Source organism: Halichoerus grypus, chromosome 10 (assembly GCF_964656455.1).
Source record: "Halichoerus grypus chromosome 10, mHalGry1.hap1.1, whole genome shotgun sequence".
In the NCBI taxonomy this organism is placed as follows: Eukaryota; Metazoa; Chordata; class Mammalia; order Carnivora; family Phocidae; genus Halichoerus; species Halichoerus grypus.
Genome location: NC_135721.1, coordinates 138,455,852 through 138,470,725, shown reverse-complemented (window position 1 = coordinate 138,470,725; position 14,874 = coordinate 138,455,852). Strand labels below are relative to the sequence as shown.

Here is a 14,874-nt window from a genome sequence, read left to right as displayed (position 1 = left end):
TCATCTCTCAGAAAGTGTGGTCAGGGGCAGGCCCGGCTTGCCTAGCCGACTGGGGGTGGGCCCTTCTGGGGGCCCCGGCCTCGTCTGCAGGGTGAGGCTGTCCCTCCAAGGCTCGTACACCAGCGTGTAGCTCTCTGCTCTCTTGACGGTGAACCTGTAGGAGCGGTTGGGCAGCAAGTTGTGGACGTCGAAGGTGCAGGCGGCCACGGGGATGATGCCGCACTGCATGCACTCCTGCTGTGTCCGTGGGTCCAGCAGCTTGAAGCGCAGCTCGAACTGCTCCGGGGCCGCCGGCTGGGTGGTGACAAACCAGCGCAGGCTGGCCCAGTCCTGGTGGGCCACCGACTCCTTTCGGTCGAACATGACGGGCATCTTGGTGCTCAGCATGAGCCTGATGCGCGGGATCTTGGTGGCGCCAACGTCAGACACCAGACGGTGCTTGATGTGCAAGCGCCCAGGTACCATCATGGCCAGGAAGCTGTCCATGACTGCCGACAGGTCTGCCAGCCTCTGTGCCACCAGCCCCCAGCCCGCCAGAAAGGGCCGCGGGTCAGGCGACTCCAGCAGAGCATCCAGCTCGGCGCGGCCATGGTCCAGCTGCTCCAGCAGGTCCCCGAGCAGCAGGAGTTGGATCTTGGTCTGGGCGGTGCCCACCTTCTTCATGCGCTGGAACTTCCAGGGGTCGATGAGCTGGAACATGGTGTTGGGCAGCACCAGGGGGTTCTGGTCCCCCAGGGCCAGGTGCTTGGGGAGGATCTCGATGTAGTAGGAACACTTCTTGAGCAGTTCCATGCGGGCATGGTGGCGCTTGAGCAGGTGGGGGCTCAGATCCGAGGTCAGGAACTCGCGCAGCACCGTGCGGCGCTCCATGTAGGCCCTCCAAGCCTCTGGTTCCAGCAGCTGCTGATCCTCAGCCTCCTCGGCCTCCTCCTGATCCAGGAAGGACTGGGGACTGTCTAGCTTCATCTTGTCCAGGCCCAGGCCTGTCACCTGGAAGTTCATGTCTGGGAGCAGGGGGCAGAGGGTGGGGTGTGAGCTGACACGGTCAGTTGGCCTCTGCACCCACCCAGGGGCTCACTCAGGTCAGTGTGTGTGGGGGAGGGGTGGCTTCAGGCCCACTGCCCTCCATACTGGGCCCTCTGTCCGCCCCCAGGGGGAGGAGCTCGTGGGGAGAGCACATCTCTCTGGGAAAAGGCTGCCGATCCGGATAAAACTGGACACTGAGGGGCAACCACTCTACTGATTATCCATTGTGATGACACAGGGACACGGGGAAGGGCTGAGACAATGGGCCCTAGGGCTAGACGGGCCTGGGCAGGAACCCTAGCCACTGACCAGCTGTGTGGCCTGGCCAAAGCCTCAGGTCCTCGTCTGAATGGGGTGAAGGTGCTGCCTCGGGACTGTTGAGAGGATTCAATGCGATCCTGTCTGTGCGGCACCAGACTCCCCCCGGGGGACACCACGTCCCTGCGGACCTTCCATGCCTCACTGTCACTGCAGATCAGAGCAAAGGGCCAGGGCTCAGCCCAAGACAAGGCCAGGTGGTGGCCAGAGCCAGTGAAGGAGGCAGGGTAGCCCGGGCCTCGCCTTCTAGTTAGTTACTGAGCCCCCACTCTATGCCTTGAAGCCCCTCAGGGTGGTGAGGTCCTGTCATCTCATCTCACAGAAGGGTGGCCTGAGGCTAAAGTGCTTCGTAGCTTGCTCTCAGTTCAGGGCTGGAGGCCAGCCACCAACTCCAGGGCCTGACTCTCCTTCTGTGCTACCCTGCCTCGGCTCCCAGCTCTAGGGGGCAGTGGCCCACCTTGGGGAGGCTGGGGCCGGCTGGGGCAGGCCACGGGCCGCAAGGATTGGTCCTGCAAGCTGGTGCTCCTTGGAGAAGGGGCCAGCAATCCGACTGCTGTCCCAGGTCCCAGCCCGCCCCCCCCTCCCCCCCGCCCTCGACAGTGAGACAGCTCCTTGTGCAGGCTGGTGGCTTCACTTGGGAGAGCTCAGGTAGTCCCAGCAACCCAAGGGTTGGATGAATTACAAAGAAAGCCGACAGGCTGAGTGACCTGCCCAAGGCCACACTGCTAAGTGGCAGTGAGGTTGGGACCCAAGTCTGCCTGCCTCCCCAAAGGCCAGCCCTTCACCTTCCCAGGGCAGACAAGCCAGAGCAGGCCCTGGGTACAACAGAGAGGGTATCTGGGATGAGGTGAAGCATGACCCCAGGAACCCCAGCCTAAGTCCTGCTCTGGCCCCTGGGTCTGACTGTGGGTTCAGGGATGTTTCCCAGTCGCAAGCAGTCTCTCGGTTGGAAAATCGCAGAGGGGCTGGTCGTGAATTTGGGGAAGGGGCCGCTCTGTGCTCTGGCTGGGATCCCAGACCTACACCCTCCTGGGCCTTCCAGAAGCCCCCAGGTCCACCCCCTCCCCTCCCCAGCTACCAGCCTGCCTCCCCGGCCCGCGCCCAGCCTCCAGGAGCGCCCACTTGCCCTGCCTCCCGGAGCGGAGAGAGCCAACCGGCTGACTGTGCGCCCAGCGCGCGCCGCCGCGTCCGGCGGTTGCCATGGGGACCGCGGGCCTCTGTGACGCCCCGCCCGACCTGGGGGTGGGGGCAGGGTGGGGCGGTAGCCCAGGGCCCCGGGGTGCGGGGAGACTCCGCCGGGTCGGGCCCCTCCACTTGAAGAGCTTCGGGAAGACCGCGCGGGGCGGGGCGGGGCGGGGCGGGGGGCGCTGTCTGGTCCCAAGACCCGGACTCGGACTCGGACTCGAGCCACTTGTCCGGCCCCCGGCCCCGCCCTCCACCCCGGTCCCAGGAGGACAGAGCAGTCCCGAGGCTTCGCTCCCTCCCTGGGGAACCTGGTTCCTCCCCGACTTGGGAACCACCACGAGTGGCTCTTCCGAAAGCCACGCCCAGAGCAGGATTGCGCAGAGAGGAGTAAACCGAGGCCTGCCGCGCCTATGCCGGGGCCCTGTCCCGGGGTCCTGTCGAGGCTTGGAGGGGTGGGTGCAGGAAAGAGGGCTCTGCTCGCGGTCCCAGCCTGTGCCCCGCTCCCAGGAACCCGTGGGAAGACCTGTGGGGAGCAGCAGTGACCTCATGAGTGGACTGGCAGGTGGGTGACAGTCGTCACCACCCCAGGGAACAGAGCAGGATTGGAGCAGCTGCTTCTGCCATCACTACGCCTGCCTGGGCTGCTATTCCTGATCTGCGTCTGGACCGATTGGTCTCCACGGTTCCAGGGAGCCCGTCAGCCCCTCCCTTGAACCCCATTGTAGCCCCCAGCTGGGCTCAGGACCTCTGGGATGTCTCAGCAAGCCTGGGGCCTCCCCCGGGCAGTAGTCATCCTTGGGGAGGATGGGGGAGGGGAAGGGAGGCAGGGTGCCCTTCCTGTGGGTGTCGCTGCCCCGGGGGGAAGGACAGTGGTGGGCCTCTTCCAGGATAGGGCATCTGTCCCTCAGCCCCCCTGCCAGTCTGTTCTATGTCCAGAGCCTCCCCTGCCCCACAAGTGCACCCCTCCCCTCTGGGTGACCCCATTCTTGGGAAGAGGCTTCCCTGGCTAGGGGCCCATCAGCTCATCCTCAGGCCCAGGCCTGGGTGGGCATGGAGGCCCCAGGAGGTCAGACCTGGGGGGGGGTGCCATTTCTGCCCTCCTCTTCCTGTTTTGGGCTCCCAGCAAATGCTAGCTGTTGTTATTTGGAAAGGGGGGTTGCTGAGGGTTGAGGGGGAAGTTGACACTGGAAAGGGGGAGAGGAGGAAGACACCCCCCACCCTGCAGCCCACCCACAGAGAGGGACAGAGAGACCTCTCCCCACCCCGATCTTCTGGGCCAGGCATGTCTTGGACCTCTGCCATCTCCTTGGCCCCATCCCCTTTTTTCTATTTAACTTTTAAAAATTAAATTCTTAATTTTGAGAGAATTGTAGATTCACACGCAGTTGTAAAAAATACCACAAAGATCCCATGATTCTTGCCCTGTTCTCCCAGTGGAATCATCATCTTTCAGAACATCTGGTCATGCAAGGTCACCCAGGATAGTGAGAGTGACACCGCGAGACGTGGGACTGGCCTACCCCACAGGGACCCCCACGTTGCCCTGTGCAGCCCCCCCAACCCCTCCTTTCCCCCAGCAACCACTACTGTCCTCTCCGTCCCTGAAACCGCTGTAGAAAGGAGCCGCATGGCACGCAGCCTTCGGGGACCCCTTTGCTGGGTGTATTTCCTTCCGTCGCTGAGCGGCAGCCCCTGGCATGATGGACAGTACCAGGCTGCGCTGCCCCTGAGCCTTAGGAGCCATGAGGGTGGGGAGCCTGGTGGTGGCGGGATCACAGGGGGGAGGGTGCGCCTCAACCACAGACCCCCATAGCGTGTCCTCCAGAAAATGAACCCATGGTGTGATGCTCTGGGCTGCCAGCCTCGGCTGAATGCCCAGGAAGCCCCCTCCTCCTCCCAGTAGAGCTCGTCTGGACCCTCACTCGGCCCCTGCAGGCTCAATGCTCTTAGAGACGGGGAAATGGAGGCAGAGAGGTCTAGCACCTTACCCGAGGTCATACGGCTGGTGAGTCCGACAGCAGGTTTAGAACCATGTCTTCTAACCCCATCCCAAGTTGGGGGTCCTCCCCCTCACGCACGCACCTCCTCACCCCCACCAGCACCGTTTTCTGTGGTTGGGGCCAATGGAGGAGGTGAGGCTAACAGGAGAGTGGCGGAGTCGGGGCAGGGCCGTCCTGGGCCAGGAGGGTGAGGGGAGGAAGGGAACGGTGTGTCCCTGAACCTGGAGCTTGGGGGCAGGCAGCTAGGCCAGCAGGAGCGAGGCAAGTCTGAGAACTGCCAACGACAAGACGGACAAAAGTGGCTCTTGCTGCCGGCCACCTGGCCCCGGGGGTGTGTGCAGGGGCAACAGGCTGCTTGGAGGGGAGAGGAGGGTGAAGAGAGGTGCTCTGGGGGTTTGGGGGTGAGGGGATGGAGGAGGGCCCCAGCAGAGAGGTGGCCGTGCGTGGGGTGCTCCCCCAGAGCCCACTGACCAGAGCAGTCGAGGAGGAGCCTCTCTCCCTCTGGGGGATGGGGCCTTCTTCAGGCCCTCTGTCCCAGTCACCTGGAGATGGCCCCTACCGCCCAGCACATGTTCCTGCTGGAAAATGTCCCCGTTCTGACCTCGAGGAGGGGTGAACAGAACCTTGTTTCCGCATCTGTAGGATGCCATGGGGGTTGGAGCCCACTGCGCTCTGTCCCCCGATTCACTCTCTGGCCTTTGCTTGGGCCGACAGGAGGCCTGGGCACCAGGCATGGAGGCCAGAGGACTGAGGAGGGTCCCTCCCTGCCTGCCCTGACCACCAGGTGGAATGTGCTGAGTCCTAGCGGCTGGAACACTGTAGCTCGGAGGGACTGGGAGTGTCCAGTGTTCAGAGCACTTGACCCCAAGCACAGTCAGCACAAGTGAGACCCTCCCACGACCTGAGAGGGCCTCCCTGCGGCCGAGAGGACCAGAGGCTCGAAGCATGGTTTCCCAGGAGAGAAGCAGCATAAGTATAAAGGATTTAAGGAAATTGGTGTGCAAAACCCAGACTTGACGAGCACGGGAGGAGTGCGTGATGGGGTGGGGTGGGCAGATTCCCCGCGAGGCTGGTGGAGCAGAAGCTTCAGGGCCCTTCCAGGCCCTTCCCTAAGTTTGTATTTGTAAGTAGCCTACATTCTTCTCAATTACCGCCTTCCCACAGGATGAGTCTCAGCTCCACAGAGGCTGCCCCTCGGGGCCCCCTGCCCCCTCCAGGCTTTGTGAGTCCCGGAGAGCTGCTCGGACTCCAGGGAGGGCCAGCTCATGGCACCATGGCCACAGTACAGTTTGCACATTGGACGAGCTGTGCCCCAGGAAGCCCCCAGGGTGTGTTTCAGAGAGAAGTGGTCTGCTGCAGTTCTGGGAGCAGGTGGTGGGTGTCCGGCTTCTCCTTGGCCAAACAATCGTCACACCTGTTTGTTGGCCATGTGCAAACCCAGAATGCACATCCAGGCGTTGATCCAGTGTGGAGTTTGGAAGGAGGGTCTCACAGAAGGGGTATGGGCTCAATCATGACCACCAGGCGCTAAAGGGGCTGAGCTGGGGGGAGGCCCTCAAGTGGAGGAGCATGCAGGCTGCCTGGGGCTGGGACCCCACCCACCACAGACCCTGCCTCAGGGCCCCCAGAGTCTGCTCTCTCCATCCTGCCCAGAAACAGAGGCTGACCTGGCAGTGGGCAGAGCCTCAGTGCGCAGGGGGCCTGGCCCCGTCCAGGGAGCTGAGGAAGAGGGGTGGCGCAGGCCCTCCCAGGCTCACCCGCCACCCTTCTGTGCCACGGCACCCCCATTCCCATCCCTGAGGTGGGGGTCAGGTGTCAAAGCCTCCCCCCACCCCCATGGTGGCTGTGGGGGGTCTCCTGGCCTGCAGTGGCCCAGAAGCATGGGCCCATCACCGGTGCGGCACCTACAGAGCCCTTCCGGGGCTCACCGAGCACCCCACAGTCACCACCAGTGTCCCACGTTACCGCGTAACAACCAGAGTGCAGGGAGCTTACCTCACTTGTCCAGAGTCCCAGGCTGCCCCCAGCCCAGCTCCCAGCCTTTGCTGCGGAGCCTCGTGGTGGGCATGTAAGGCCCTGTCCTGCATAGGATTTTTATGTTGAGAGATTTGGCCAACATTTAAAGAACAGGCAGTTTTCTTTTTTAAGATTTTATTTATTTGACACAGAGAGAGAGCAGAAGCAAGGGGAGCGAGCAGCAGGCAGAGGGAGAGGGAGAAGCAGGCTCGCAGGGAGCCTGACGCGGGGCTCCATCCAAAGACCCCGGGATCATGACCTGAGCGGAAGGCAGACGCTTCACCGACTGAGCCCCCCAGGCGCCCCGAGAACAGGCGGTTTCCTACACAAATCCAGCTCTCTTCTGTCCTATTCATGGAACCCCATTTCTCTGAGGGCAAAGCTCAGGTCAAGGGCGGGCGCGCGGTTCACCTGCGCTGACCGCTTTCCCCACCGCGTCCCACTTGCGCCCCCACAGCCCCGCCCCGAGGCCCCGCCCCCGAAGCCCGAGGCCCCGCCCCCGGAGGCGCGTCCTGGGGCCGCACCTGGCCCAGCCCCAAAGAGCGGCTCTGAGCCGTTGGGGCGACACTCTAGAGGGCCAACACAGGAGCCGCCGTCGTGTGGTGGGGGGCTGGAGGGCCACCTTGCACCCCACCCCGGTCTGAACCCCAGCCCGGGAGGCGGGCGGGGGCGGGGGGAGTTGTGCGCGCCTTGTTGGAGGGTTCTCTGGAGTGACCTGAGCCCCACACTCTGCGCCACCAGGGACGCCAGCAGTGAGGCTCGGACCCTCGCCGTCCCACCGGCCCTTCCAGTTTCTGCTGGTCGGAGTCCTCAGTCCTGCCGCTGCGGCCCCTCCCCTGCGGGACCCTGGGTCCGGCGCCCTGACGACTGGGAGCATGGAGCCCTTCCTCAGGAAGCGGCTGACCTTCCTGTCCTTCTTCTGGGACAAGATCTGGCCGGTGGCCGCGCCAGACGATGGCGTCCCGGGGTTCCCCGACCCTGCGGCCAGTGCTGAGCCAGAGCCCCCCGCCACAGAGCCCTGCAGCCCCCCGGCGCCCACGAAGCTCTTCCAGGCGCTCTATGACTTCAGGGCGCGGTGCTCAGCCGAGCTGAGTGTCAGCCGCGGGGACAGGCTCTATGCCCTCAAGGAGGAGGGCGACTACATCTTTGCCCGCAGGCTCTCCGGCCCGCCCAGTACTGGGCTGGTACCCATCACCCACCTGGCCAAGGCCACCCCGGAGACGCTCTCAGACCACCCGTGAGTATCACCCTGCCCCAGGCAGTCAGGAAAAAGGGCAGGATTGAGTCCCAGGATGGCATGTCCAGGAGCCGTCCTCTTTCCTTCCTTCCCTCCATCCCTCCCTCCCTTCTGTGGCCAGGACCCCTCCAGGCCTGGCCATGCAGCGGTGAGCAAGCACACAGGGGTGGGGGACAGACGCCAGTGACTGTGTCCCCGTGTGGCTAAGAGCAATGACTCCAGCAGGAGCGGTCAGGGAGAGTGGCAAGGAAGCTGGACAGCCTGTATGCATGCCCCTGGCCAGGCACCCAGCATGGCAGCCACTTTGGGACATGGTCCAGCCAGCCAGGCCCTCCTGAATCCCTCTCACACAAGGATTCAGCCCTGGCATTGAGCGCACTCTGGGGGTCTCTCATTCCACGTTAGCTGAGTGGTCACTGCTTGGAGGGCGGGGGCTAGGGTCCTGGGTGCAGTTCCAACTGAGACAGACATGGCCCCTATCCTCCTGGGGCTCCCGATGAGGACATAAGTGAGCAGAGAGGCCATCCAGATGCGGTGAGGGATGAGGGGGTGACCAGAGGGTAGAGGGTGTGATATGCTGAGTCCGAGAGGTGCATTCACCTGCTCCCTCACTGGTCCACATTCACCCAGAACTCTCCGTGCTGCACTGGCCAAGTATGGGGCACAAATGGCCCTGGAATTGCTCCCAGAGAAGCTTGTTTTGAGAGGGGATGCAGGTGGGGGAAGCTCACCCATTCCCCCCAGCATGCCCAAGACCCCTAGGGCCGGGAGAGTCCACAGGCAGGGACGGGCTGGCGTGAACACCTGGCTGTTGGCTTGCCAGTCTGCAATCATGGAGGGAGGCAGAGAGTGGAGGCTCTCCCACAGGGCCTGGAGAAGAGCTGACCTCTCAGCTCAGGCTTAGGGTCTGTGGGACAGGGTAGCCTCCTAGTACAGCCGTGTGCTGGCTCCGCCCGGGCTCTGTCTATGGTGGTGGACATGATGCAGGGGCCTCAAGCATTGGATCCAAATTCTGGTTGTGCCCCCCACCCCACCCCCGTCTTTCCCCTGGATGCATTGGATCAGCCTGGATGTCATGGCCTTTGCAATTCCTGATGTCTAGACAGATGTGGTACAGCGATGCCAACCCCCCCTCCCCCGCCCCAGCACGCATGGAGGTGATGTCTGGGTGAGAAAAGACCATAATGTGATTGGTGAACAGCTCAGCTGCCCAGACCTCACCCCGACAATGGCTTCTTGTCCTGTGCCCAGCTGGGTTGGGCCTGAGCCCCCGACGTGTCCTCTGCAGACCAGCATTGGGTCTCAACTTCACTAGGCCATCCCGTTTCCCGGGAGCGCCTCGGCACTCCCACAGCCTCCTGGCGGATTTGCACGTGGCATGGGAAAGTCCGAGTCCCAGGAAGGCCCCTCTGGGGGGACTCTGGCCCCCGCCCCAGGCCTAGCCCACTGGGAGCGGTGGGAGGGACCAGGCAGCCATTCCGATAGGGAGGGGGCGCACAGTCACTCTGCAAGTGGAAGACAAATCCCATGAGCCACTCTTCGAGGCGGCAGCGGCAGGGCTGGGAGGGTCAGAGGGGGTGGTGCCGGGAGGAGGTCGTAATGACTGTTTGCCTGGGCCCAAGATGAAAGGGCTGGCTGCACGCACAGTGTCATTAGTCCCAGACACCTGGCCGTCTGTCCCCAGGGCCAGACTGGCTGGGCAGGGGGAGGACCCTCAACCCTGACAGTGAGGCTCCTCTCATCTTATCTCAGCCACTGCCCCACCCCAGGGAGAGATTCCCCAGAACATCCCCGGCCCTCGGCTCCAGGGGAGGGCTGGGATGAGGACACTTGAGCTTCTCCGCTCGCCCACAGTCCTGGGAGGGGGCTCTCCCAGCTGGTGGGCGTCAGAAGGCGGCGCCTGGCTGCAGGAGGCCCTCGGCGGACGGAGCCCGGCAGCCTCGTGGGGTTGTACCTCCTGCTCCTGAATCAGTGTCGAGAACTGAGTTCCTCAGCTTTCCCCGAGCCTGCTGCCCAGCCACGTCTGGTCTTGGGGACCCACGTCCCTGTGTCCTTGACCCTTCTCTGCCCTGCGTGCTGGTCTTACCTCCTAGTGCTGCTGGGGCCTCTGCCTCTGTCTGCCGTCGCCCCAGGCTTCCTGTCTCCAGCCCTTTCCTCTTGGCCGCCCCTCAGCCCAGCCCCAGGGTTGGCTCTGGCCAGGTTGGTGCCTGTGCCAGGCGCAGGCCCATCTCTGTCCCCCTCCTGCCGGGCCCTGGCCTCACCCCAGGCTCCAGCAGCACCCACCTGCCCAGGCACCGCCCATCCACCCAGTCCCCCCTTTTCAGGGCACTCCCTCCTTGTGTCGACTCACTTTGAGTCATGCTTTGGGTCCTCTAGGATAACTGCTGGTCCTGCACCCCCAGGTAGGGGTCAGAGCCAACCCCCTGGCCCCCAGGACCCCATGTTTCCCCCCATCAGAGTGGACGAGGGCCATGCTCACAGGGCTGTCCCCCGAGCGACTGAGGCTCTCCCTTAGGCAGCCCGCCTCCTGCCCCTGGGTCCCCAGAATCTCCAGGAAGCAGGAGGCTCCAGGGTAGGAAGCTGACTCAGGTGTGGGGTTCCCCTCCCTGGGCCTTGGGAAGCAGACACAGGCGATGGGGTGGGACCAGGAGCTTTTCCGCTTTCCTTCCAAGAATGTGGAGCCAGGGAGGGGCATGGGGTGTGACTCAGGTGGACTGCGGCCCAGATGGGGTGTCAGGTGGGGGGGGCCCAGCAGGCCCTCCCCCTGCCCTGCTCCATGCTCAGGTGTGTGGGCTCCTGGAATCTGGGCATTCTACTCAGACTGAGGAGTGGGCCCCTAGGAGCCCCTGCTGTCCGAGTGCTCAGAGAGGGAGCATCTCTGTATGTGTAGAGGGCCAGGGGCTCAGGCTGCCTGCACTGGGCAGGGCCCCCAGAGGCAGACATGTGATGCTTTGAGCCTCCTCCAGCCTTCCCGGACCCCCTGCCCAGCCTGGCTCAGCTGCCTCCTCCAGGGCTTTCCTGGCCAAGCTTCTGTTGGCCCCACCTGTCCACCTCTCAGGGCAAGTGGGCCGTGCCTGGCCAGGTGGAGCTGGTGGTCCTCCCCACACAGCTGCAGCCCGGGGGCTGCTCATCAGGGCCCCCTGGCTCCTTGTAGACACCACCCCCCCGTAGGGGCTCAGCAGTCTTGAGTTTGGCAGGTTAGCCCCCGGCTGGGGCTGGCTGGTTCTGTGAGCAGGGCTAATGGGGAATCGCTGGCTGAGGTGTGTGGACAGTCTCACCTGTCTCAGGTCACTGCTGGGGGCACTGAGGGCTCGGGGCGGGTGCAGACCCGGGATCAGGACCCCTGCCCTGGGCTCTGGGGGCCCTTGTCCCTGAGAGACGGCGGGAGTTGGGCTCGGGCCTGCGGCCTGAACAGCATGGGCGTCAGGGCCTCTGAGCAGCGTGGGAGCAGGGGTCCCTCGGGCCCGGGCCTGGTGGTGACCGCCGCGCCCGCCCTTGGCAGCTGGTACTTCAGCGGCATCAGCCGCGCCGGGGCCCAGCAGCTGCTCCTGTCCCCAGCCAATGCACCGGGTGCCTTCCTCATTCGGCCCAGTGAGAGCAGCCACGGGGACTACTCGCTATCTGGTACCGGACGGCCGCTCGCGCCTCTGTCCCCGCACTGGCCTTGGGGTGGGGGCTCCCCAGGCTTTGCTGGCCCCACGTCAGGCCTGGTCACCTCACGCGTCCGCTCGCCTGCTGGTCCGTCCACCTCCAGGCTCACTACCTGCCCCCCACCCCTCGTTCCCTCGCCTGCCCATCCCCCACCACGGCTCGCTCCTCACTCACCCTCCCTTCCTTGGTCCACTCACTCTCGGACTCATCCACGCGCCGGGGGTCCACCGAGTGCCCGCCCTGGGCCCTGTCACTGCCCCTCCGGCTTGTAGCTGCCCACACTCCCTCCTTTCCCGTGCGACCCAGGGAAGGTTGTGGTGCTGATCTGCTCCCCTGGCCCGGGTGCTGGGAGGGTCTGGGCCAGGCTGCGGCAAGACACGGCCCTCACCTGTGCGCACCCCCAGTGCGCGCGCAGGCCAAGGTCCGCCACTACCGCATCTCCACGGCCGCCGACGGTCTCTACCTGCAGAAGGGCCGCCTCTTCCGCAGCCTGGAGGAGCTCCTCGCCTACTACAAGGCCAACTGGAAGCTGATCCGGAACCCACTGCTGCAGCCCTGTGTGCCCCAGGTGGGCCAGTCCCCGGCCGCGCCTCCCGCCCAGCTGCCCAGCACGTGTCCGGGGCTGTGAGCAAGGCAGCAGCCCGGCCGGGCTCCCAGCATGGCTGGGGGGTCCGGAAAGGCCTGGGGGCCCTGGGGGCCCCGGCCACACCTCCACACTCCGGCCAGGGCCCTGCCTGGGGTTGGGTTTGCTCTCACGGGCAGGGCATCTCCGTCTCTGGGGACTTCTGGGGCTGGGGGTGTGGTGAGACCTGTAGGGTCCCCCCAGTCCCAGACCCAGCCCTGCAGAGGGGCCGTGAGGGCTGGGCGCAAGCTTGGGGAGGCGTCTGGGGAGGGGCCGCACCTGCCGCAGGCGGAAGCTGGAGGAGGGGACGCTCGCCTGGGCCGTGGGCACGAGCGGTCCTGCCGGGGGCAGCAATCCAGTTCCTCCGGTTGCTAATGACAGCCTGGCTGGGGCTGTAATGACTATTCGTGGGTGGGTGTCCACCTCCAGCAAAGGTGCCACTTAGGTCCAGAAGCGAGTGGGGCCAGGCTTCTGGAGGTCCGCACCTGGCTCCCCTGGCCTCGGCCTGGCCGAGCGGCTGCAGGCCTGGCGCTCCCAGAGACACTGCCCCCCCCTTCCAGGGAGCAGCAAGCAGAGGTACGGAGTGCCCCCCACCCCCTCAGAAGCTCCCCCAGCAGGACGAGTGGGAGCGGCCTCACTCCGAGTTTGCCCTGCGGAGGAAACTGGGTGAAGGCTACTTCGGGGAGGTGTGGGAAGCCCTGTGGCTTGGCTCCACACCAGTGGCGGTCAAGGTCATTAAGTCAGGTGGGTGAGGCCTGCTGGCCCCTGCCCGCCCTGCCCTCTGACCTCTGGAGCCCTGGGGCAGCGCCAGGGTGGTGTGGGCAGGTCCTGGAGCCGTGCCCTCTCCTGCAGCCTACATGAAGCTCGCAGACCTCAGCAAGGAGATCCAGACACTCAAGAGCCTGAAGCATGAGCGTCTCATCCGGCTGCACGCTGTGTGCTCCACGGGCCAGCCCGTGTACATCGTCACCGAGCTCATGCGCAAGGGCAGCCTGCAGGCCTTCCTGGGGAGTGAGTGGGTGCCCCCGCCGGCCGGTAGCCGTCTGGGTGACCCAGGCTTCCATGCACAGCCGTGACCTCCTGGCCCCCTTCTCGGCACAGGCCTTTGATGTTGCACCAGGCTTGACCGTCTGAGGCCCAGAGGGTTGCTGCGGGCTCTGGCCAGCAGTGGGTTCGGGCCCGGGCCTGGGCCAGTCCTGTGCCTTGTGGAGGGGGGCAGTCAGAGCCTCGCGGTTCCAGGCTGAGCTGAGTGCAGTGGGGTCAGGCGCATCCGTGTCGCCAGCCCCGTGCACCTCCCCTGGGTCTGGTCTCTCCTGGGGGCCCAGGCCGGGTTGCCCAGGAGCAGCCTCCCTGAGTGGTCACTGCACAGCACGGTGCCCCCTGCAGCCTGGGCCACCCCATCTTTGGGGCGAGGACACTGAGGCACGGAGGGAAGTGACGGTGCAGACCCCCGCCCCCCTGAGTGTCCGCCTTGCCCCACAGGCCCTGAGGGGCGGGCCGTGGGCCTGCCTCTCCTGCTGAGCTTTGCCTGCCAGGTGGCTGAGGGCATGAGCTACCTGGAGGACCGGCGCATCGTGCACCGCGACCTCGCGGCCAGGAACGTGCTCGTGGGCGATGACCTGGCATGCAAGGTGGCTGACTTTGGCCTGGCCCGGCTGCTCAAGGTCAGTTCGGGGCTGGGACCCCTGACCCCGCCGTGGCTGGGAGGGGAGGGTGCCACTCCATCCACCCACCACTGGTCTCCCCTCACCCAGGATGACATCTACTCCCCAAGCAGTGGCTCCAAGATCCCTGTCAAGTGGACGGCGCCCGAGGCAGCCAACTACCGCATCTACTCCCAGAAGTCGGACGTCTGGTCCTTTGGAGTTCTCCTCTATGAGGTCTTCACCTATGGCCAGTGTCCCTATGAAGGTGGGCTGCAAGGGAGCCTGAGGGAGGAGGCAAGGCCTCCACCAGGCCTGTGTGGTCTGAGGGAGGAGGCACACCCTGCTCGGGGGTCCCGGAAGGGGCGCCACGCCTCCAGACCACCTGCTGGGCAGGGTCTGGCCAGGAGCTGGGGGGAGGTGTCTACCGTGACCCCCACGCAGAAGTGAGGCTGCCCTGCCCAGCCCCTCTCATTGCCCCTCTGCAGGACTGAGCAACCACGAGACCCTGCAGCAGGTCACACGAGGGTACCGGCTGCCGCGCCCAGCCTCCTGCCCGGCGGAGATCTACACGCTCATGTTGGAGTGCTGGAAGGGCAGCCCCGAGGAGCGGCCGGCCTTCGCGACGCTGCAGAAGAAGCTGAATGCGGCCCATAGGCGCCTCGCCCCTGCCCACACGTGACCTGGGGCGCTGGACACAGGGGCTGGGGCCACTCCTCCCTGCCCGGCGTGTCCCCCCAGGATGATGCTGGCTGTCGACCCGTGCAGGGGTGCCAGCGGCCTGGAACGGCCTCTGGTTGTGGGCCTCGCACCCTGACACACGTGCTGACCAGCACACACGTGTGCGCGGAAGACAGACACACGCAGACACCCACTCAGAAGGGGCAGGTGTCCCTGGCCAGGGAAGATCTCGGCATAGCAGTCGGGGTGGGACCTGTATGGGTTCTGGCCTCGGGGATTTGCTGGACAGAGAAGCCCTGAGCCTGGTCCACGGCCCCCTGCCCACACCTGTGGCCCCGGGCAGCCCCGACTCCTCCCAGGGCCGAGAGCCAGAGACAGGGCTCCCCAGTTTTCTGCCAAGTCCCCCGTGGCCGATGCTGGGAAGGCAGACCCCGGGCACGGGGCCGATGCGGCACGGGCTGGGCACACCGGCTGCCTGTGTAAGACCCGTGTGCT

At 65.1% G+C, this 14,874-nt stretch overlaps 2 protein-coding genes across 2 annotated transcripts; one reads left to right on the top strand and one right to left on the bottom strand.

The window, feature by feature from the left end:
* FNDC11 (fibronectin type III domain containing 11) lies at nt 1–1,002 on the bottom strand. Its single transcript, XM_036084636.2, has one exon. It carries the CDS (start codon nt 1,000–1,002, stop codon nt 1–3), a length of 1,002 nt encoding a protein of 333 aa, XP_035940529.1.
* A 6,075-nt stretch (nt 1,003–7,077) lies between these two features.
* Nucleotides 7,078–14,874, top strand: SRMS (src-related kinase lacking C-terminal regulatory tyrosine and N-terminal myristylation sites). Its single transcript, XM_078055878.1, has 8 exons — nt 7,078–7,782; nt 11,285–11,406; nt 11,838–12,001; nt 12,658–12,799; nt 12,908–13,066; nt 13,538–13,719; nt 13,810–13,966; nt 14,187–14,874. Exons 1-8 carry the CDS (start codon nt 7,421–7,423, stop codon nt 14,378–14,380), a joined length of 1,482 nt encoding a protein of 493 aa, XP_077912004.1. The 5' UTR covers nt 7,078–7,420; the 3' UTR covers nt 14,381–14,874.

Excerpts from the sequence above, each read along its gene's own strand:
- FNDC11 (XM_036084636.2), bottom strand. The coding sequence starts at position 1,002 with ATGAACTTCCAGGTGACAGGCCTGGGCCTGGACAAGATGAAGCTAGAC.
- SRMS (XM_078055878.1), top strand. The coding sequence starts at position 7,421 with ATGGAGCCCTTCCTCAGGAAGCGGCTGACCTTCCTGTCCTTCTTCTGG. Across the intron at positions 12,800-12,907 it reads GGTCAAGGTCATTAAGTCAG|CCTACATGAAGCTCGCAGAC; the intron begins GTGGGTGAGGCC and ends CCTCTCCTGCAG. Across the intron at positions 13,067-13,537 it reads CCTGCAGGCCTTCCTGGGGA|GCCCTGAGGGGCGGGCCGTG; the intron begins GTGAGTGGGTGC and ends CTTGCCCCACAG.